The 24,384-nt window shown below is 36.7% G+C and overlaps 3 protein-coding genes across 4 annotated transcripts; 1 reads left to right on the top strand and 2 right to left on the bottom strand.

The window, feature by feature from the left end:
- The first annotated feature begins 440 nt into the window (after positions 1-440).
- arl6ip1 (ADP-ribosylation factor-like 6 interacting protein 1) lies at positions 441-10,396 on the top strand. The gene is made up of 6 exons (XM_048204497.1): positions 441-597; positions 1,506-1,639; positions 5,932-6,051; positions 7,726-7,843; positions 8,685-8,769; positions 9,518-10,396. The coding sequence occupies exons 1-6, from the start codon at positions 562-564 to the stop codon at positions 9,634-9,636; spliced, it is 612 nt and encodes a 203-aa protein (XP_048060454.1). The 5' UTR covers positions 441-561; the 3' UTR covers positions 9,637-10,396.
- A 1,956-nt stretch (positions 10,397-12,352) lies between these two features.
- Positions 12,353-18,522, bottom strand: LOC125276686 (gastrula zinc finger protein XlCGF57.1-like). Of its 2 annotated transcripts, XM_048204458.1 has the most exons (6): positions 18,035-18,522; positions 17,789-17,846; positions 14,288-17,586; positions 12,994-13,155; positions 12,599-12,800; positions 12,353-12,526 (listed from the first exon to the last, which is right to left on the bottom strand). In XM_048204458.1, the coding sequence occupies exons 2-3, from the start codon at positions 17,832-17,834 to the stop codon at positions 16,163-16,165; spliced, it is 1,470 nt and encodes a 489-aa protein (XP_048060415.1). In that variant the 5' UTR covers positions 17,835-17,846; positions 18,035-18,522; the 3' UTR covers positions 12,353-12,526; positions 12,599-12,800; positions 12,994-13,155; positions 14,288-16,162. The 2 variants fall into 2 exon arrangements, with proteins under 2 accessions (XP_048060415.1, XP_048060406.1); XM_048204449.1 differs by having other exon boundaries at positions 17,789-18,520.
- Positions 18,523-21,056: 2,534 nt separating this feature from the next.
- On the bottom strand, positions 21,057-23,751 carry si:dkey-66i24.8 (gastrula zinc finger protein XlCGF57.1). Its single transcript, XM_048204433.1, has 2 exons — positions 22,926-23,751; positions 21,057-22,757 (listed from the first exon to the last, which is right to left on the bottom strand). Exons 1-2 carry the CDS (start codon positions 22,999-23,001, stop codon positions 21,538-21,540), a joined length of 1,296 nt encoding a protein of 431 aa, XP_048060390.1. The 5' UTR covers positions 23,002-23,751; the 3' UTR covers positions 21,057-21,537.
- Positions 23,752-24,384: the final 633 nt, after the last annotated feature.

The following is a 24,384-nucleotide window of genomic DNA, read 5'->3' as shown; positions in this document are numbered from 1 at the left end:
TATTTATTTACCAGAACTAATATTTAACTAATAATTGCTAAAAAGTCTTGTGTTTTTGAGTGCATCCCCGCTTGACGCATGATTTCCCCCATAACAAAACTTCTACATCCAGGAAATAACATATGGCCCTTTCTGAGGATGGTTTGGGGGAAAAAAATCTTTTCACACAGATTGTACTTCATCAAAGTCAGCTATCCGAGCATGTTAAACAAGATGTACTTCAATTTGGGGGAAGTGTAATTTTATCAGTAATTTAAAAATCAACATTTGGTTTCAAACTATTTAATCTCTACTGAGTGACAACTTAATTTAGATTTCATTTTACAGTTACCGATTGTTTTTCAGTAATTAACTGAGCACATTTTAAGCGCCGTTCATTTTGATCATCAAGCGCCATTTTGTTTTTAATATGAACTACATTTCCCATGACCCCTTATTCCGAGTTTCAGATAAAAACATCCTGAAAATAACGGTCGGTCGACAGACTGCGGCAGTAGAGGGGAAGCGGGTTCATATCGTTTTCTCCGAGGAACACAATTCTGAAATTCCCCTAAATAAACCATGGCTGAGGGCGATAATAAAAGTGCAAATCTGTTGGTAAGTGGTCTGTCGATGGTACTTTTTACAAGCACTCCGACTGCTGTCGATATATATTTCCTATCATGGTAGTCTATTTTAGCAATATGGTACGTTACGCGGACATCTAACGTTACTGCTGTCACCATCTTAACCAGATTATAAAAATAAGCGACAGGTCACCATAAAACCATAAAGCTTAATATGTCTCTTATTTGTAATTTTTAGTCCTGTTAACGCAGCGAACGGAAGGTAAATACGCCACGGAAATGAAGTGCGTGCTAAGATGTTAGCAAGCTAATGCAGTGCTAACGATAAGGATTACTCTCTATATCTAGCGTCTTACTAAATGGGGTTTCCCACACAAATCTTGGATTTATTTGTTATTCATCAAAAAGTTAATTTATTAAACATATATTTAAGTTGTACCTTTAGAAAGCATGGAGCGTTGCTGGAGATAATCGTGACGAAATCTCCATATGCGGCTCTAAATGGTTTTGAGATTAGTTGTAAAGCCTCCAAGAATTCTGGTTGAAGTTTATGCTTTAGCCTTTTAAAATATATTTTAAAATTGAAACTACTTTTATTGTTACGTTATATATCACAGAATGGATGTAACTGGGCTGGCCATTTAAACTTTACCTGCTAGTTTAAACAGAACATTTCACAGTTCCCTCCCGTCTTTAAATAAAGACATCATGTGCTCCTTTTTTGGTTTTATGTATTATATTTACCATTTTATTAGTCACTCATAAGCGACTATTTTGTGTTTGTATCAATTTTTAACATTCCTGACATTCCAGCTGGATGTGCCCATCCCAAGACTTAATGGCACTCCCATTTTTCAACAATCCCCGATAATGGCATATCACATGACATAATAGAGCTCATTGTTTTAACAGTATTATTGACTAGAAGCATTTCTCTAGGCTCAGGAGACGAGTCAGCTGGAAGAGCAGTTGCAAGGATGGGGAGAGGTCATCCTGGCTGGAGATCAGTTCCTGCGCTGGGAGAAGCCGTGGTACCCTGCAGCATTAGTGGCCGCCACCACAATCCTCTTCACGTGAGTCTGCCGTTCGTAGTGTGCATTAGTGCTACTTCTTGACTTGAGGCCTAATTTTTCACTTCAGTTAATCACATAAGGTCACACACTAAAAGCATAAGTCCTTCAAGTATTTAAGGATTTTACAATCATTGCTTTCTTTCTCAGATATATATAGGTTTTACGTATTCTAAACTTACTTGTATATAATAATATATATTGCAATCAATCTGATATTCAGAACAACATCACGATTGCCAGTGTAATTGCTTTCATACAGTCGTTCAATAAACAAGTATTGAGCAAATTGCAATTTAGAATAATATTAAATATAAAATTTAAAATAATATTGCCAGTTGCGTGTCTGTTTTTGCTTTGGCGAAGGAAGTCAGTTGAGTAAATGATTCAGTGACTCACTCGTAAAGACAGTGGCAGCATTTGAAATTGCTTACTCTCTGATTATTAAAAAAATAATAATAAATTGTCATATGATCTACTAGGGTCAGTTGCATCATTTCACTGCCATTTACAAATCCTCTCCTGGGGCCTTGTGGGATACTATTGTATGTGCACTTCAGAATCTTGCTAGAACTAATAAGTCATCTGGGTACTGTTTGCCTACTGTTACTGTTATGAATACAGTGAATTTGGACATACTACACTTCTTATGGACTGTTTTTTGCCCAAAATATTAGGGAAGTATGCATGTTTGGATACAGCCATTCAGTTGTTGCTGATTGAATCAGAGTTTTTGAATGAATTGGTTGAGTTACTGATTCAACGACTGTCTTATAAAGACAGTGATGTCCCAAGTCACATACTCTTTTGTGTAGGTACTTATTTTGAATAATTAATTACTTTGCGACTGAGGCCAGAGTGATCCATTCCAAATCCATTCATAAATATGTATTGGAAACCTTAAAACTGATGTAAACTACATGCATCCATTTCATACGTATTCAAAGAAATAAGTATTCTCAGTGACTGCTATTTGTAGTGCAACATCTTACACAAATTCAGCTGTTAATGTACAAATGTAAAACTTTAATGTAAATGTTAATGTAAAACTTTAAAGACGCTATTCTAACTGTGTGCGTTAGACCATGCTAATGAGTTGCACAGGGGAAAGAAGGGTGCCCCCCTCTGATGCCAGCAGCTAATCCCAACACTGGAGTGGAGAAGCACCAAATTGCTAATCTCCTCCTCAACGGAAAGAGATAAATGTCCCTTTCAACAGACACTCCTTGCTCTGAGCCTCCGGCACATAACGGAAGGCAGCAATGGACACATTCAGGTTCTTCTGAGTCTCCCAGTTGGTGAGACACTAACAAATATGCCGTCTTGAGTCTTTAGCCTGCAAAAGTGAGACAGAAACCAGTTCCATGCTCTGAGTTGACAGCTTGTGAGGCAGCAACAGATACAACCAGACTCCAGTCTGTGAGGAAAGAGACATTTACAAACACTACGTTCAAAGTCTTCGTCCAGCAAGACGGTAACAGTTACAGCATGTCCCGAGTCTCCATGCCAGAGAGAGTGAAGCGGACTGACCCAGTTCCGAGTGTCTGGCCCAGAGGCAGAAGATATACAGACACATTTGCAACAAGGTTAAGCACAGCAAGAGCAAACCTTCACTTCAAGGTACCTTCGTCTGCGAGTTCCAAATTAAGGAACTTCTGCACCTACTTCAGGGCCTCATTTGCGTGTTCCAGATTTTAGGACCCTTTTTAGTGCTTTAACAGATCAGCATCCCACAGAGCTATGTGTTCAAGGCTGTTGAACCGGATTATGGCTCCTTTACCCACTGCATTGTCACCCAGTACAACCAGTGGAAGATGTCACCGCCAACAGACTGCTCACTTGACCATGTAAAACGTAAATATCACTTTACCAAACCTCTTTCCAGAGACCTTGGCATTGTTGTATATTATCAGTATATGTTTTTCTAATTTACATTAGAGGTAATATAACTGATGCTAGTTAATAACAAATAATCTTTCATTCGTTTGTAAAATTAAAGTCTTCACCACTGATCTTTAAAAATGATTGGATTGCTCAATGCATTTTAAACTGCCAGCAGGCGGTGAAGCCACCGGAAGTGTTCAGGTGGCCATATTAGTATTCCCTACCGACAGAGGGCAGGATTAGTTTTTAGGATACATGTATGTAAATTAATTGTTGCTTCGGACATCATCTGTAATGTTTTTGGTCTTTTTTTTTGGGCTGGATATATAGAAATCATTGAGATGGGTGTGTCTACTGCACACTGCCGACACGCATAACTGAACTAACAAAAAATAGGTTACTTTTATGTACGTAATTATGCAGGGACGTATATCTGGGATTATTTGCATAAATTTATTTGAATATACAATAACTATTATAATACATACATTGCACTATATTGTATTCAAATCCAAGGATTACCATGCGTCATCTTGCTCTGAGTTACAGTATGCTTGGAAATAAAGCTTCATGTCTTAAATCCTAACACAGTCAGCATTATTTCTCTGAATAAGTTGTGAAGCATGTATATTATTTCCTGATGTCTTTTTGTTTGACAAACATCCACTTCAGACTCTTGGATATCTTGTAATCCATTAAAAAGCCACAGGTCAGCTCAAATTCTATGGCTTTTTACTAGCATGACAGTTTGCATATGAATGAAGTGTTGTTTGTATATATTGTTGAGCTAATTATTCATTTAACCAACATTTAAGTTATTTTTACTGCCTCGAAATGCATGCTATTAATAAAAACACTGAGTAATTTAATGAATAAAAACAATATTATAGGCTACAACACCACATTATTACATAACCAGTAAATGACTGTACATGGCAAATGAAGTTGCAATCATAAATCTTTATTCATTTTTCAGAAGAATCAGTTTGACATTTGTAATATAAATGCTGAGGTGTCTTGTCCGTCAGCTGATCTTATATTCGCTACTATAATGAAGATGAATGTAACTTTTAATAACCATTGGAAATTCCCAACTTAAAACAAATAATCATTTAAATGTTTAATTAAGATGTTAGCATTGTAAGAATGTACATGGAGATTCTGACTCGTTAGGTAATGTTTTCTCATTAAAAGACATCATGAGTAATTATGACATCATGAGTAAACCTTTCATTTATATAGATCAGTGGTCTTCACCTTATTAATTTTATCTTTCCATAAGATAACGTAACTCTTGTCATAGCCACACCCAACTTAATCTCTTGTATTTTATGCATCTTATGCACTTTATTCCTTTATCATTCACGGTATTGATTTAGTAGTTGTTGATTTACTTTTGTTTATCTTTTTGGTAATAAATTGTATTTTATTACACTTCTGTCTTCTTTGTGTTGATAATACAGAAGAGGCTCTACAACCTTAAAGGGTTAGTTCACCCCAAAAATGAAAATTTCTGTCATTAATTACTCACCCTCATGCCGTTCCACACCCGTAAGACCTTCGTTCATCTTCAGAACACAAATTAAGATCTCTTGATGAAATCCGAGAGCTTTCTGATCTCCCTGTAAACAGCAACGTCATTGCACTTTTTAAGGCCCAGAAAGGTAGTAAAGACAACATTAAAATAGTCCATGTGACTGCAGTGGTTCAACCTTAAGGTTGTGAAGCGACGAAAATACCAGCATCAGTTGTGCTGCTTCACTGCCGTTCATAAATCCTCTCCTGTGGCCTCCTGGGATAGTAAAGTCTCCATCATATGCACACTTCAGAATCTCACCAGAAGTAGTAGGTCATCTGGGTACTTTTTGGTCATCCGGAGATGCTTCTTTGTCACATACTGTTTTTTGCCTACTATATAGTAGGGAAGTATGTGATTTCAGATGCAGCCAGTCAGTTGTTTTGTTGCTGAATGAATTTGTATTTGACTGAATCTGTTAAGTCAGTGATTCAATGACTCAGTCTTTTCACTGGTCTCTACCTACTGGTTTAACCATGTAACCTACTGAAAGAGTCTCTTAAAGTACCCACCATTAAAACACAGGCCAACAGTCTCAAAGTAAACAAACAATTACACTCTTCAGCTTTAAAATTTAACCTGTTTCATGAGCTTTATCTTTAAGCTGATATTTTGCATGTTTGCTTAAATGAAGTGTAATATGCCACAACGATTAGGAGAATAAGCAAGTTCTTAGTAGTGATGTCTTTCCCCTTCACCTTTTTACTTTCAAGAACATCCAGTGCTTATGAAGTAATCGTGCGTCATTCTGTGTTTTCTGTTGTGACTGTTTGTGTGCAGTCACAAATAATGAAATGAATGCAAGAAGTTTAATTTCCACTCTCTTCATTGGCAGGCTGATCTACTACTTGGACCCTTCTGTGCTTACTGGTCTGTCCTGCAGTGTCATGATCCTGTGCCTGGCTGATTACCTGGTGCCCACTCTTGCCCCCCGTGTCTTTGGTTCCAACAAATGGTGAGTGAAGGGATAACAACAAGCCACAGGCTTGACCACAGGCTCTCGTTGCAGTCTCTTCATCTACTAGCAAGGTTAATGTCAAATAGCATGTTTCTCTATGTAATAACTTCAGATCCCCTGAGAACACATGCAGGCGTTTTCACAGCATGTATGTTCTTGTCTCTTTTGGGTTCATTTTAGTATGTCATCCTAGGCAACTTCCCTTGCTCTATAGTTCAGGACCCAGGGTCTCTGGTGTCTTTGAGTGACAAGTTGCAGTTGCTGCTGAGTATCCTGTGTCAGGCAGTGTTGATTTGACTCAGCAGATCTTCACTGTGCTGATCCCATCTCTTCTCTCTGCAGTGAGAGGTCTTGCTATGCAAGATCAGAGCCCTGGCGTTTATTTTAGTGTCTGGCAGCTTCCTGTGGCTCTAAGCTGTAAGCCTTCAATATGGTCATGTTTTATGCACTGAAATAAAATGCACTGGCCAAGCAAAAATGGAAGCAGATTTCTAGGGCTGCAACTAATGATTATTTTGATAATCGTTTAATCTGCCACTTATTATTATTTATTTATTTATTTATTTATTTATTTTTTATTAATTGGATTTTAAAAAATCTAAAAATTATTATACTTTAAAAATAATTTTTTATCCATTATTTTAAACAATGTTATTCCACATCCTGCCCAATGCTGTCCTCCAAACAGTGTGCAATAAAAAGCCTTTGGAAACAAATATAGTGAATATATCTGTGTAGGCTATGCTTTACATTATAAGCAAAAAAGTGTTAAAATACAAACATAACATTTCAAACCAAACAACAACTGATTTTGACTGCTTGCTATTTTTAAAGCAGAAATTAAAATGACTAAATCAAAAATCAAAATAAATAAAAACAAAAGCACAAAATGTTAACTTTGTATGAGGTATGAGGAACACACATTTACTCATCTGAACATAGTAATTACATTACATTAATGGGCTATTCCAACAACAGTACCTTTCTGCTTTCATAAATATGATTACTTGTTACATGTAGAAATTTTAAACTTAATTTCTAACAAAAAATATTTTTGCAAAACGTATTTTAGTCAGAATTATTGTGTTCCTTTTCTACTGCTCTCCATCTGTCGTTCATTCAAGTCAGTGAAGTTCAACAAGACTCGTTTGTTGTCAGAATATGCAAACTGGAAATGATTGGGGACTTTCTAACATTTACAGATAAGGATGTAACCATAAAATGTAAGTTATGTGCTGAGGAAAACACGTGTCAGAGGCATTAAAAGCACACACATCTGTTAAAGCATGACGGCAAGATGGTAAATGCTTGCTTTTGTTTAAAGTGCTTATAAAGCATTTATGTTTCTGACAACGTGAATCATGTACCTTTCCCGCAGCAGCTTACTTTGTGTCCTCTGCTATTTTCCATGTGCGTTTTGTCCATAGAAATGGGTTATTCACTACTGTAAAGTGATGTGACTGGCTAATGGTTTCCCGGGCACAGCGTGTAGACGCAACTAATCGATAATCAAATTCGTTGCCGCTTATTTTCATTATCGATTAGTAGTTGTAGCCCTACAGATTTCCTCATAATTTATGATGCGTGTATTACCCATAAAGACACTTTCATTGAAGCATAAAGATATTGTCATGCATGTTTTCTGAGGTGTGTTGTTTTGTTCCTGCACAGGACCACAGAACAGCAGCAGCGTTTCCATGAGATCTGTGGGAACCTTGTGAAGACTCAGCGCCGTGTGCTTGGCTGGTGGAAACGTCTGTTTGCCCTGAAGGAAGAAAAGCCAAAAATGGTATGCTTCTTTGACTCGTTGAACAACATCTTCCTTGTTTCATGTCTAAGAACTCATTAGTGACTCATAAGCTTTTCACACTCTTTGTAAGCTGCCATTTCACACTACAAAGTTTGCTTTCACCCTGTTACCCAGCAGTAAGAACAAACAAACATGAGCCTTGCCTTAGTGCATCATTCTACCCATACATAATTAAAGAGCAGTGCACTTGATGCCCTTAAGAGAACATATTTAAGGGCACAGTCAATATTCAGTGTTACTGTGTTGTACAAATACAACAGACATCATTAATAATGACTACAGGAGTAGTAGAATTACATTTATATTTTAATAAAATTATGTTCTTTTGATCTTTCTATTCATCAAAGAATCCTGGAGGAAAAAAAATGGGGTAATGGCTGCTGAATACATTGCATTTTGAAATATATTCAAATATGGAACAGTTATTTTAAATTGTAATAATATTTCACAATATTGCTGTTTATCTCTATTTTTGCGCAAGTAAGTGCAGCATTGGTGACCATAAATGGCTTCTCTCAGAAACAGTAAAAAAATCTTAACCTCAAATTTAGTAAAGTGATGAATGGTAGTTTGTGTTTGTGTTTGTGTTAATGCAACTTTGATTCATATCAATTTGAATGTTTTATCAAATGAGATTTGCACAAACTACCTAATTGTTATAATTCGAGATGTCTGTATGCTTCTATAGTTCTGCTAAGCTGAAGGCCTGACTCATAAATATTTATTACATCACTTGACTGGATAAGAACTTTATGATATACAAATATGATTGGATGTCAGATGTTGCTCACACATTGTCATTTCTTCTACTTCTCTACAGTATTTCCTCTCTGTGATCAGCAGTCTTGTGGCTGTGGCCTGGATCGGACAACAAGTGCATAACCTCTTCCTTACTTACTTGATCGGTACGTACGCTGTTTATCTGGGCTAAAAATTAAGCAAACTGCACGAGAGAAATCCCCCGTGTTGAAAGGCTGTCGTATTACATCAGAGAAATGCACTGATCATGTCCTGCCTGTTACAACATCACAAATACATTTGAAGTTTTAAAATCCTAAACTAGCAGGAAAAAGCTGTACGATCTGTGACACGCCAGTGTGCCACCTGCAGAGAAGTCACTGTCTTTTATCAAAGCTTAGCTCATGCAAACAGTGACTAGGCAGCGTGACAAAGAGGCCATTGTATTTAGGTCATGGAAAGCCAAAGTTCTATTCCAGAAATATGCTGCCTCTTACTCTCCCTGCACACAAAATTTGTTAAATGTGTGTACCAATTAGGTGAAATGTTCTTGGACACTTTTTATTTGTTACAAAATTGTTACCTTCCTATGAAATGAATAATACTTTTGAAAAATATGAAGACTCCAGTCATACCAGTAGCCTGATAAGAGGTATTTTGTTACATGAAGCGAGTCATCTCATGGAGAACAGTAATGTAAAGTGTTTTTTGTTGTTGTTGTTTGTTTGTTTGTTTGTTTGTTTGTTTGTTTGTTTTGTCATGCCCTATGACATACTACACCACAATTCCATAATTCAGAAGATTACGTATTTTGAAATGTCTCTGGCACAGATGAGTTGGGTAGAGCAAGCTTTAGTCTTTCATAGAGCCATCCTGTTAGTGATTGTCCACTCATTTTCTGTTTTGTATCCACAGTGAGTTTCCTTCTGCTTCTGCCCGGCCTCAACCAGCATGGCATCATCACCAAGTATGCTGGCATGGTGAAGAGGGAGATCAACAAACTTCTCAAGCAGAAAGAGAAGAAGAATGAGTAAAAGAAAAGGCTTAAGTGAAAAGTTAATTTCTGAAAAATTTAAGTTAAACATGGTCATCTCACCCATGCTTACAGTCAAATCTCTGAAGACCAACATAAAGCTTTTGCAGAAACTGAGCTGATAGTGAAAAGTAACATCTAGTAAACAGCTTAAATGTATGCTGAAATCTCTTGAGGTTCATGTGTAATTTTTGTTTTGTTTTTAGGTTTCATTTCAAAGTATATATTTTTTTGCCATCAGAAGTATTTTTTTTCCAACACCTGAAATGTGTTCATTCTCACATCCATAATTATTTGCATGTCGAGTCAAATTTTAAGTCTGTGCAAAATATAAAGAGTGCTTAATTTCTTCTATCAGTGAGGCAACCACCGAACATTTACTTTAACCAATTAGATGCACAGAATGCATCATCAGAAGTTTTGAAATGTAGCCTTTTTTTTTTCTTTAGACGGCTTGAAAACATGCATTTCTGCACTGTTCTGAAAATTGCACTGGAAACCAGAACTGGAGTGTTTGTGTAGGGGATCTTAGATCCATACTGCTGTACTAGTGCTGTGTGGACCTCATTACTGTCCGCTAGCTCTAGCCACTTCTCAATTCAACACCTGTTTCAGGGCTGTGTGTATATATGTTCATTTTCGCTCCTTCTATTTCTTTGTTTCTACTGGCTTGTCTTAAGTTTGTCTTCTCTCCATGTTCTTTTAATTGTCATTTTGTGTTTGAGTGTGTTCATCACGACAATAAACTTACTCAAAACTTACTCTGTTTCCCCAGATCAGTGTTGTTATTGTAAACCAAAACTATTAAAATAAATTTTTGGTAATTGAAAAAAAGCTGAAATAAAATATAAATATTAAATGAAAGAGAAACTTACAACTGATAAGTTATTAGATAGCACTAAAATAATAAAGCTAAATAGAAATATGTGGGAAAAACTAATAAAATTGGCAAAAGCACATATATAAAGGTGCTGGTCATATAATTAGAATATTGTGAAAAAGTTACTTTCAAAAGAAACTTTCATATATTCTAGATTCCCTACATGTAAAGTAAAACATTTCAAAAGTTTTTTTTTTTTTTTTTTTTGATGATTAGAGCGCACAGCTCATGAAAGCCCAAAATCCAGTATCTCAAAATATTAGAATATTTCCTAAGATCAATCAAAAAATGGATTTTCAAAACAGAAAAGTTCAAGTTCTTTAAAGTATCTTCATTTGTACACTCAATACTTGGTCGGCAGCACATATTACAGCAAATGACTTGCTCTAGCACAAATTACAGCATCAGTGAAGTGTGGCATGGAAGTGATCAGCCTGTGGCACTGCTGAGGCACTATTGAGCCTTCAGATCATCTGTTTATTGTTGGATCGACTGTTTCTCATCTTTCTCTTGAAAATATCCCATAGATTCAGGGGTCAGGCATGTTGGCTGGCCAATAAAACACAGTAATATCATGGTCAGCAAACCACTTAGAAGTGTTTTTTGCATTGTGGGCAGGTGCTAAAGTCCTGCTGGAAAAGGAAATCAGCATCTCCATAAAGCTTGTCAGCAGATGGAAGCATAAAGTGCTCCAAAATCTCCTGGAAGATGGCTGCACTGACTTTGTACTTGATAAAACACAATGGACCAACACCAGCAGATGTCACGGCCCCCCAAATCATTACTAACTTCAGAAACTTCCCACTAGACTTCAAGCAGCTTGGATTCTGTGCTCTCCAGTCTTCCTTCAGACTCTGGGACCATGATTTCAACATGAAATGCAAAATTTACTTTTATCTGAAAAGAGGACTTTCGACCACTGTTCACTGTCCAGTTCTTTTTCTCCTTAGCCCAGGTAAGATTCTTCTGACGTTGTTTCTGTTTCAGAAGTGGCTTGGTAGTCCTTTTCCTGAAGATGTCTGTGTGTGGTGACTCTTGATGCGCTGACTCCGTCTTCATTCGACTCATTGTGAAGCTCTCCCAAGTGTTTGAATCGGCTTTACTTGACAGTATTCTCAAGCTTGTGGTCATCCCTGTTGCTTGTGCACCTTTGCCTACCCAATTTCTTCCTTCTAGTCAACTTTGCATTCAATATGCTTTGATACATCACTCTGTAAACAGCCACCACATTCAGTAATGACCATCTGTGACTTACTCTCTTTGTGGAGGGTGTCAATGATTGTCTCCTGGACCATTGCCAAGTCAGCAGTCTTCCCCATTAGTGTGGTTTCAAAGAACAAGAGATACCCAGAATTTATACTGTAGGATGGTCATTTAATGAAACTCAAATGTAAATATTCTAATATTTTGAGATACTGGATTTTGGACTTTCATTAGCTGTACACTCTAATCAACAAATTAAAAAAAAAAAAAACTTTTGAAATGTTTTACTTTACATGTAGGAAATCTAATATAAATGAAAGTTTCATTTTTTAAAATAATTTACAATAAAAAAATGAACTTTTTCACGATATTCTAATTATATGACCAGCACCTGTATATAACATCTATAGTATATAATAATAAATTAACCCAAATATGAATATATTGAGTAAAATATAACATTAAAAAAATTTACTCACCCTTATATTGTTTTAAGCGTGTTAATTGTTCTCCACTCTCATATTTGAAATTTGCATCATTCATTTACTTTCCAGTTTATTACTGTGAAGCTGCTTTGAAACAATTTCTGTTGTATAAAGTGCTATAAAGATAAAGTTGACTTGATAATGACATGTCCAGTTTTGAGAATATTTTATTGGCCATTTATTGGTGTTGTGACTTTCTAGCTGAGAGGTTCAGTACAAACGAAAAGAGTCACAATGTGTCTCCGAGCGCCGCGCTGCCCACAGAACGCTCTCCCCAGACTGTCTTCTTGGCCGCACAGTCCCCACTGAGGTCTTCTCCTCTCCTGTTGCCCAAAGAATAGAAATATGGATCTTTGCATGGTCATTTGCCACACACAAACATCTAAACTATCTACCTGTGATGATATTATGCCTGTGCCAGGAGACAGGTTGTCCGCTTGATCCATTTGTTTGATATCTGCTGGAAGTGGAGCAGTGCACTGTTCGATACGTTGTCTGGCACGTTGTGGCCTCAGTGGGGTTGGTGACCTCTTTCATCACAAAACCATCACGGTTCTGCGCCCTGTTCTGTACCCCCACTCTGTGTAGGACATGATGCTGTACACATACACGACACGACAGCTTAATAATAATTAGGTACATTGTGCAGTTGAACAATGTGTTTTTAGGCAGATTCTTAAACCGTCTTACATTCGCTGTAGGTTCAGTATCGCTACTGCAAAGATTCACTAGGCCTACTGCATTAAAAATAGACAAATACACTCTGTCTGAATAAACACTTCAGGCTTACTGGTATGATGTCCTTTGGGCCATGTACATCTCTGGAGTGTGTCTGTGCTTGTGTCACACGTATGTTACTGAGGTCCGGCTTTCTATTATGCTGAGAAGGATAACACGGATCTTGGGGTAAAAAGACCAGTGCTTGACCGTCACGTCCTCTCCCAGAAAAGCTCTTTAAGAAACAGTACTGAAACTTTAGTTACTGTCACCATCATTATTCGTTTAGAATAAACTTTCACATGGCTTTATTAGTGATACACTTTTCTAATATGAAATTTTGAAATAGTGTCATTATGAGTGCAATTTTCTGTCATTCGTCACCAACTATGGCTATGTTTGGCTCTGTATGAAAAAAACTCACTTCACCTCAAGTTCACACTTAGGCCTAGATATAATTCGGATAGAGTAGAGAGTATACATATTTGGCATTTTGTCTAAAGGGAGGGCTCCGAGCTCGGAATTTGTCTCGAACCCAGAGTACTCTCCGCTATATCCATGGCTGGGATAGGGAGAGTTGAGAGTAAGGAGCTAGGGTGGTGGAGGGATGCAGGAAAACTGTCGTGGGACAGAGGTGAGATTGCGCAGATTATCTGAACATGCTCCTCTCGGACTTTGTTAATAAAACATAATTTAAATCACACAATTCAGACTGACCAGTTTATTTAATTTGTCCACTATCAATGTGAAACCGGGATTATACCTGCCTCCCAGAATAATTATTTTCCCCTGTGAATTAGCTTAAACAAATATTCATTTTTTGAAAAAATCTCATCTTGCTAAGGCTAATTTCACAGCATTATATGTTTCAAAACACAAATTAATATTTTCACACTTTATTACTTTGACTGGAAATTAACCACATTTACAATATTTTGTGATATTTGCATTGATATTTGTTCCCTTCACACTTATTTACAGCAGCGCCATCTTTGATTTTTAACAGGTTGTGAGGGATAGACATCTCTTCAGTGGGTTGTGCTGTTAGGCTAATGTGTTTTTGTATCGTTTTGCTTACGAAACACTGCAAAATTATCTTTCCAAGAAATGTCAGTAGACCAAAAACTCTAGACAACATGAAAAATTATAAGTGATCTAGCCGCTTTATACAGGTTTTTACAGCAGATGCCATCATCTCTCACAGCCTCGCTTTCATACCTGTACCTGTCATGGCGCTGCTCTGAATAAGGTCTATATTAAATATGAGAAAAGTGTGAAGGGAACAAATATCAATGTAAATATCACAAAATATTGCAAATGTGCTTAATTTCCAGTCAAGGCAATAAAGTGTGAAAATATGCTCTTACCTCTGCGTGTGTTGTAGAATAAATGGATTTAGTCTGATCGCCAAGAGTCAGTGTGCTCTGATGCATTGACCTCACACACGGTGTGCAGGTGGGACGCTCTTTGATCAAACTCATCTGATGATTTTCAAAGACACCACTGCAGTTCTCCTCTTCAGTGATGACACGACTTGAAAATAACTGAAAACCACGCTGTGATATATATACACTCCTCTCAGCTTTTCGCCTTCCACTTTGATTCTCATATTGGCCAACAGATCATTTGTTGTTGATTATTGGTCACAATGGGCGCTAATAGCAACGTCCAAACATTAGACTTTTATCTGAAACTGAAAGCTTGAAAACGCATTTAAATGTCAATTAAAATTAAATAAATAAATAAAATAAAATGCTGACAAAACACTAATAATAAATAACATTCTTGAAATTCTAGAATCTAAAATAGAGGAGGACGGATTGACCTTGCTTTATCTCTGCAGCTGTTTACATCAGACCCAAATTATTTTTAAAATAACTGAAGAGAGTTCAGACATCACCAAGCTTATCACATTCTACATCAATTTCACTATGTCACAATTAATTCCAACCCACAAGAATAATATCCAATCAAGTTCACTACTTTGAGCACATTTTACTGTTTCATCATCCCCCATTTTATGTGAGCAAAGGGTGGAGTGGGAGAAAATGCCCCCCTTAAGAACTTTGTAATTTGTTTTCTGTGAGACAAAAGTCCAGAATAGCTATCTTAGTTTTAGTGACAATGACATAAATTATAAACCAAGTATGAAAAATGTCTTCATGTTATTAGATTTTTAACAAAAATTTAATTTGTACCAAAGGGGCGTTTTCCCCCACAGGTGAGGTAAAAATGCTGCCAGTCTGACAAAGCAAGTTGCTTTATAAATTTACAGCAAAGCAGCTTAAAATTAAAAAGAATATAATCAATAATTATGGTTTACTAAATTATAATATCTTATTTGAAAAATACTGTTAGCTGATGCTAACTGGCTAGCTAACTAGTTACCTGATGCTAACTTGAGGTAATTTTTAAATATAAAGTCCAAATATTTTTATTCAACCACCTAATTAGATTACATTTGATTGAAAAACAAAGGATTTGATGTGCAGAACAGAGTAACTACAGAAATTATGATAGTGTGAATGGGGCGTTTTACCCCACAGACAATGTCTGAAAAAAATGTTCATCATTCTGAAAATATAATTATATTTTCCTTAAATAACATGTACTCCCTATCTACAGGCCTTACTATTCTCATAACACATATAACTGTGATATTCTACAAAACGACAAGCTTTAAAACACTTATTTCTTACTGCTGAAAATGAGATAATTTACAGTCAAATCCGTTTTCTTTCAGGTACGTCGCCAGTGTAAGCTTCACTGTAAATACTTCTACGTCACTCTTGTCAATATAGTCCACAGCTGTAACAAAAAATGTATCTTGACTTTATAGTGGTTATTTATAGTGGGGGGGGGGTTGGTAAGTATTGGTATTGGTGTTTCCTGTTTGCATTAATTGATCACACATAATTTTGACAAATACTTTTTTATTTTTATAATGCACAATCAGCACACAAACATTAGTGGCCTTGCTTAAAGAGACAGATTCAATAAATGTTGGATTCAACATCTTCTCTCCAGTGTGAATTAAATGTGACGTGACGTGTAGCCAAGTACTGTGTCCCATACTCAGAATGTGAGCTCTGCATTTCACCGTTCAAAGTGCACACACACACCCAGAGCAGTGGGCAGCCATTTTTGCTGTGACGCCTGGGGAGCGTTTGGAAGAAAAATGGTTTATTTCTTGGGGAGCGATTGGGGGTTAGGTGCCTTGCTCAAGGGAAAGAGAGAGCTGTTCATTCACTCCCATCACCTACATTCCCTGCCGGTACTGAGACTAGAAACTGCGAAAAGTCAGATTCTCCAACAATCAGGCCGCAACTGCCCACAAATATGTGTTTATCAAGGTTACCTTTACATATGAATCTTTTTCCACAATGAGAGCAATTGAAAAGTTTCCCTTCTTTGTGACTTAACATGTGCCTCTTAAAATTTCCTTTGTGTTGGAATGTCTTTCCGCACTGAGGGCAGGTGAAAGGCCTCTCTCCAGAGTGAGTTTTCATGTGATTCTTGAGGTTTGCGTTTCGCGCGAACGTCTTTCCACAATTAGGACACACGTGAGGGTTTTCTTCAGTGTGAATGATCATATGTTCCTGAAGTCGTCCTTTACGTGTGTAACTCTTTCCACACTGAGGGCAGGTGAAACGCTCTTTCTCTGGTGTGACAACACTGAGCGACTCTCTGGTGTGCAGTTTTTCATGTGTTACCAGGTTTCCTGACTGCATGAAACTCTTTCCACAATATGAGCAACTGTACGGTCGTTCTCCAGTGTGGACTCTTTTGTGTTTTATCAAATAGTCAACTCGACTAAAGGCTTTTCCACACTCACAGCACACATGGCTTTTCACAATCCCATGTGCCTTCTGGTGCCTTTTAAAAGAGTCCATCCATACAAAACTCTTTCCACAAGCAGAACAGTCATAAGACTTCTTTTTGGTATGAGCATTCAGGTGTCTCTTTAGGCATGATGTTGTTGCAAACTTTTTACCGCAGAGATCACAGTTAAATTCCTTTATTCCACCGTGATGGCAGCGCAGATGATATTTGAGACTGTTTCCCCATCTGAAACTCTTTCCACACTGATGACATGTATAGGTCTTTTTGTGTGTGTGAACTCTCAAGTGCGTTTCAGCTTGAGTTTTATTTATGAAACTCTTTCCACACTGAGAGCCGGTGAAAAGGTTCTCTCCTGTGTGAATTTGCATGTGTTGATTCAACTTCACTTTGAGAGTGAAACCCTTCCCACAATGATGGCATGTGAAAAGGCCCTTTCCAGTGTGAATTTTTACTTGACTTTCACGGTTTTCTTTATGAGGCCATGTGTGCGGCGTCTCTTCAGTGTGAGTTCTCATGTGATTCTTGAGGCTTGCTTTTCGTTTGAAAGTCTTTCCACATTGAGGACATGTGCGAGGACTCTCTCCAGTGTGAACTATCTTATGTTCAGAGAGGTTTCTTTTACGTGTGAAAGCTTTTCCACATTGAGGACTTGTGTAGGGCCCTTTAACTTCTGCTTTTTGAGTGCTGCTTTGTAAGAAACAGTTTTCATTTTGAGAGCAACTCAGTGATTGTTCTCCATTTATGGAATCATCTGCTTTCTGATGCTGATGTTTCTCCTCCACTTCATCCAGATCTTGACTTTCCTCTTTCACTTCCATCAGGTCTGAAATTATAACATTAAAGTGATGAAAATCATTTGAGATAACTAAAAAATAAAAGTGAGCCTCAGGGGAGATTATGATTCTTTGGGTGCATTTTGAAGTCATTTATGTTTATTTCTTTGTTATTTCTAATACCAACAGACACTAAATCTGGTGAGCTGACTGAAAAAAATATAATAAAGAAAACTAGGAATGGACACCAACCTGCTTGTTCCTCTTTTTTTATTCTGCAGAGTTCTGGATCCCACATTACCTCGTTCTCCTTTTTGACAAAAATCATCTTTACAGCAGCAGATCACACACTTGTGATATTCGAGATATGTACAGGCTTTTTCTGGGCTTTATCTTAATTAGTCTCTTTCTACAATTAGCTTAAAGTACAAATTATGGTAAAATACGTCTTTTAGATTTTATATTAGGGTATAATATGATCCCCCATCATAGACATACTATTTTGGTGCTCAGCTCCCCGCCATCCAGTTGCAAGAGACTCTTCTTTTCTTTTGTTTAGCAGCGGCTCGCAAACTGAAATAGCGCATTAGCGCCACCTTCTGTTAGCATGGACCAGACCAGCTATTTCATTCTACTGATTTATTACAGAACATTGAGCATTTACAAACACACTGAAAAAATATCAATATGCATATATGTAACATGCCAAAGAAATCATACTTTGTACATGAAAGAGATGCACCAAAAAATAAAAATCAAGTTTCCAGGCCAGGGAAATAAAATGAAAGTATAGAAAAAGTGTCACATTAAAATTGTGTTTGTTTATTTTTTTGTTTTCTTACATACTTTGAAATCTCACTATAATGCATTCCTAGTGGTTTATATTGTTTTCAATACTGTTAGGTCTTATATATATATATATATATATATATATATATATATATATATATATATATATATATATACACACACATACACACAGTATCATCTGCTTACCAAAGCTGCATTTATTAAATTAAAAATACAGCAAAACAGTAATATTGTGAAATATTATTACAATTTAAAATATAGCTGCAAGCAGCAATTACGGGGCCAAGCACAAAAACAGCACAAGAAGCCAGCCAACATGGCTGGGAGCATCAGACCAACAGCAGCAGTGAGCAATTAGAAAAAAAAGTTATTAGCATTTTTGTCAATTTTGTTATAACTTTTGACCACAAGGTGGCGCTGGTCCGAAACTTCTCAGGCTCCTTCAGGGCATTGTCCTGATGACCCATACCAAATTTGTGAATTTTGGTCAAACCCATCAGAAGTTATAAGCAAAAATAACCATTTTTCATATCTCCACTCCAGTAGGTGGCGCTGCGCCGAAACACTGTATCTTGCCTCAGGTCATGCTTGTGATGACACGTACCAAGTTTGGTCTGAATATGTTAAAGCATTGTAGAGATACAGCTTCAAGAGTAATTTTTGCAGCATATCTCAAATTCTTTGCTCCGGTATACGAAAACAGTTTGACTTATCGACTTGAAATCCATAACTTTTTGTCGGCATGGTCTGAAGATGAGACGGTTCAATTTTGGTGAAAATCGGAGCAGAGGTCTAGGAGGAGTTCGAAAAAGTAGGTTTTTAAAGAAAAACAATATGGCAGACAGGAAGTTCAGTTGACTATGGCAAATTTGATATCTATGTTCTCAGCATGAACCAAGGAATCTACTGAGACAAGTTCCATTACAATCGGTCAATATAGTCAAAAGTTATTAGCATTTCTGTAAATTTTGTTATAACTTTTGACCACAAGGTGGCGCAGTGCTGAAACTTCTCAGGCTCCTTCAGGGTATTGTGCTGGGGACCCATACCGAGTTTCGTAACGATACGCTAATGCGTTCGTAAAATACAGCATTTTAGCACGAAATTCAAAATAGCCGACGGCCAAAATGTCCGATATGGGAAAATTGGATATCATTTGACTCGGCATGATACCCCGAATCCAACAAGACCAAATTTATGATTTTTGGACAAACCCATCAGAAGTTATAAGCAAAAATATCCATTTTTCATATCTCCGCACCAGTAGGTGGCGCTGAGCCGAAACACTGCATGGTGCCTAAGGTCATGCTTGTGAAGACATGTACCAAGTTTGGTCTGAATATGATAAAGTGTTGCAGAGATACAGCCTTACTTCTATTTTCGCAAGCGCTACGTACAATTCGTTCGTGTGTTTTTCGAAAACGGTTTGAGCAATCGACTTGAATTCCATAACTTTTTTTCAGCATGGTCTGAAGATGATCTGGTTCAATTTTCATGAAAATCGGACTAACGGCCTAGGAGGAGTTCGAAAAAGTAGGTTTTTCAGAAAATTCAAAATGGCGGAAAAATTTTCATGACGGAAAATGACGTCATATGATGCAATCGATTCGTCTTGACCCAAGGAATCATAGGACAAAAGAATTTTGTTTCTAGCCCTTATGGTTCAAAAGTTATTAGCATAAACATAAGTGCAACTTTGGACAGCTGGTGGCGCTAGAGGGATTGAGTTAGAGACTCCAAATTTGCTATGGACAAAGGTCATTCTGTCCTCTAACTGTGTGCCAAATTTCACAACTTTCCCGCAAGCGGTTCTATGGGCTGCCATAGACTTCAAGAGCGGAAGAAGAAGAAGAATAATAATAAGCGTACGGAACGCCAACAATAACAATAGGTGCCTAAGCACCTTCGGTGCTTGGCCCCTAAATAACTGTTTTCTATTTGAATATATTTCACAAAGTAATTTATTCCTGTTATGGCAAAGCTGAATTTTCAGCATCATTACTCCAGTCTTCAGTGTCACATGATCCTTCAGAAATCATTCTAATATACTGATCTGCTGCTCAAGAAACATTTATTGTGTACAATTTTTTTTTTTTTTTTAGGATTCTTTGAAATTCTGATCTTATTTATATTTGAAATATAATCTTTTGTAACATTATAAATGTCTTTACTGTCACTTTTGATCGAATTAATGCATTCCTTCTGAATAAAAGTATTAATTTCTTTAAAAAAAAAAAAATAAATAAAAAAATTCTTACTGATCCCAAATTTTTGAACTACAGTATATTGTATAATGTTACAAAAGCTTTGTATTTCAGATAAATGCTGTTCTTTTGAGCTTTCTATTCATCAAGGAATCTTGAAAAAAGTACACAACTGTTTTCAACATTGATAATAATAATAAATGTTTCTTGAGCAGCAAATCATCATATTAGAATGATTTCTGAAGGATCGTGTGACACTGAAGACTGGAGTAATGATGCTGAAAATTCAGCTTTGATCACAAGAATAAATTACAATTTTAAATATATTCCAATAGAAAACAGTTACTTCAAATTGTAATAATATTTCACAATATTACTGTTTTTACTGTATTTCTAATTAAATAAATGCAGCAAAAACTTCTTTTAAAAACATTACAAATCTTACCGATCCATACTTTTGAACGGTAGTGTATATTTGACCAGAAAGAAAATTCATTTAAGAAAAATAAAATAAATGTCTTTTTAATGTATTCCTCCAGGCAGCTATATATGCTTGGCCATTACTAAATATACAGACACATTATAAAAATTGTACAGTGTTTCAGACCCCACTCTGACTACCTTGGTTGTATTTCTTTCCCTTAAAGTCGGCATGGAACAGAAGTAACTTGTGACAGACTTTACTTCCCTATTGTGACATATATCCAAGTGAAACAGCTTCTCAAACAGGAAAAAAATGTAGGGAGATGTCACTGCACGAGAAGTTATTTTGATTAAAGATTACAAAGGCAAATTATTATTGTTTTTTTTTTTTTAAATATATAAATAATTGTAATATATAAATACTGCAATATTCTATAAAATAACAATAATTGTCCATTTGATGACTTTACTTCATCTTTGATAAACGACTTCTAAATGCACTTTCTGCTGCCATTTACATTTGAACGACAGATTATTCCCCACTAAATATTATTGGCAGAAAACTCAATCTTTGGCCAATTCTGACACCGTTTTGATTTCAACAGAACATGAAGCCGGTGTGCTTTGAGAACACTGCTTTTCTCTGTGATAGCTTAGACCTTTAGCTGAAGTGAAACTGCTTCCACACTGAGCGCAAGTGTACGGCTTCTCTCCAGTATGCAGCCGCACGTGTTCTCTCAGGTTTGCTTTCTTACTGAATCTCTTTTCACAATACGAGCATGTGTACGGTCGCTCTCCCGTGTGCACTTTTTGGTGTTTTATCAAATAGTCGGCTCTAATAAAGGCTCTCCCGCACTCTGAGCACACGTGGGTTTTCGCACCCTCGTGTATTTTCTGGTGCGCTTTGAAACACAGTTTCCATAAAAAACCTTTTCCACAAACAGAACACACGTAAGGTTTCTCGTTTCGATGAATTTTCAGGTGCATCTTTAGGTATGACTCCAGAACAAATCTTTTATTGCAGTACTCGCAGGTAAACTCCCTTTCTTCTGAGTGAGAGTGGCGCATATGAATTTTCAGACAGCTTGCCCATGCAAAACCCTTTCCACACTGATGGCATTTAAAAGGCTTCTCCTCGGTGTGAATTCTCATGTGATACGTGACGTCTCGTTTACTCATGAAGCTCTTTCCACACTGAGGGCAGGCGAAAGGTCTCTCTCCGGTGTGGATTTTTGCGTGTTCCTTAAGGTGTCCGTTATTTACGAAACTCTTTCCGCACCGAGGGCATGTGTGAAGACTCTCTCCTGTGTGGATTTTTATGTGGTCATTAAGGCTTCTTTTATAACTGAAGCTCTTTCCACACTGAGAGCAGGTGAAGGGCTTGCCTCCACTGTGATTCAACAAGTGACTCTTAAAGTGTTCGTTACGTTTGTAACTCTTTCCGCACTGAGGACAGACGAAAGGCTTCTCCTCGTTGTGTATTAGTATGTGATCGTTGAGGTTTCTCCTGCGTGAGAATCTCCTTCCACACTGAGGGCATGAGAATGGCTTCTCTCCGGTGTGAGTTAACATGTGATCGTTGAGGTGGCCTCTATGGGCACAACACTTTCCACACAGAGAGCAGGTGAAAGGCTTTTTTTGAGTGCTACTTTGTGAGAATTCTTTATCCGTTTGGGAGCAAATCAAGGATTTTTCTCCGGCGAGGACATCAGGAGCTTTCTGATGCTGATGTTTCTCATCCACTTCATTCAGATCTTGACTTTCCTCTTTCACTTCCATCAGGTCTGAAATGACAATATGGGACAAACGAAAATAAGAAAGTACAAAACTGACATTATGATTATTTTGAAGTCATTTATTTGCTCTTGGGATTTGTATAGCTAGACAGTGAAGTTTTGTCACCTTGATGCACTTCAACAGTTATTAAAAAGCAATCAAGAATATACACCAACCTCCTTGTTGCTCATTTTTTATTTTGCAGATTTCAGCATCACTCGTGTCCTCAGTCTCCTCTTTAATAAACATCATCTTTATAGTTGCATATCACCTCGAGATATTGTTTGGAAACGTCGTTACGTCTAAGATGGCGGTAACATTACAAGGGTTTTGCTATATTTAGTATTAATTCGTGCCTTTTCTACTATTAACTTAAAAGACGTTTGATTGTAAAATATGTTTTTCAATATTGTATCCAGAGATATAACCTGTCATTTACTGGGTTGCGTTGTTGTCATCGTCTTCTTGGTTGGCAAGCCACCTTTGGGCGCATTACTGCCACTGACTGGACTGGAGTCAGTGTGGACATGAAAGGAGAACAGCTGATGATTGCAAGGTTTTGGAAAGACATTGGCTTGAATTATGTCTTTTTGAAAAGAGAACATTTAGTTTATGATTGTATTTATAAAAAATTATTTTGATGTGATTTTTTTGTTTTTGTTAAAAAAAGAATACAAAATTTGACATGCAACTCAGAGCAAAAGTTTTATTTTTATATGATAAAGATGTTGAATTTATAATATTTATAATATCATAAATGCACTTATTATATATGGAAAATCACAAAAACCTACTTTTACTCATTTTAAAATAGAAGTTCATACTTTAACAGCAATAAGAACCAAGCAAAAAGAGACTGTAAATTACTGTAAAGCCTTAAATCTTCTATTAATTCTTATAATTAATATCCATTAATATCCTTACGTTTATCTCAGTATCTGATTTGTTATGATAATTGTACTTCATGGTTGCCCTTGATTAGGCTATATATTTAAAATGTGTGTATGCATGTTTGTGTGTGTGTGTGTGTATGTGTGTGTGTATGTGTGTGTGTGTGTGTGTGTGTGTGTGTGTGTGTGTGTGTGTGTGTGTGTGTGTGTGTGTGTGTGGGGGGGGGGGGGTGGAATTACACGTGAAACTGCTGAGTACATATGAATTTCATAGACTTGTTATTTATGAACTTATGAAAAGGCTACATTGTTTAAATATTGTTTACATTATAGTTAAAGTACTGTTTAAAAAAACAAGTCAAGAACAGACTTTCTTACGAGTAAATAAATAAATAGTTGTTTTGTTCACAACAACTCACTTTTTATCATAGCAGGACCCGGGAATAGACTTTTGTCCTCTGTAGTGGACATTATATTTTAGTGAATTTCTCTGAGACCTTACATGTCACAGTTTTAAGTCCTGTAAAGAGCACATTCAGGGCTTTTCAGAGAAACCAAATGTTCGGAGTTTTCACCATGACCACTCACTCTCCTTGGTCTTTAAAAATGACTGACATTAATTTAGTGATCAAATGTAACATCCTTATGGAAATATGATAATATTTAGTTATTATCATTTAAATTGGATTATTTTTTTTAAATTGTTTGTTATAAATCAGCATCTCAGGAAAATATTATGGGGTTT

The sequence above is a fragment of the Megalobrama amblycephala genome, linkage group LG1 (genome assembly GCF_018812025.1).
Source record: "Megalobrama amblycephala isolate DHTTF-2021 linkage group LG1, ASM1881202v1, whole genome shotgun sequence".
Taxonomy (NCBI): Eukaryota; Metazoa; Chordata; class Actinopteri; order Cypriniformes; family Xenocyprididae; genus Megalobrama; species Megalobrama amblycephala.
Note: the sequence above shows the minus strand (reverse complement) of the source record. Positions and strands in the feature narration are given on the sequence as shown.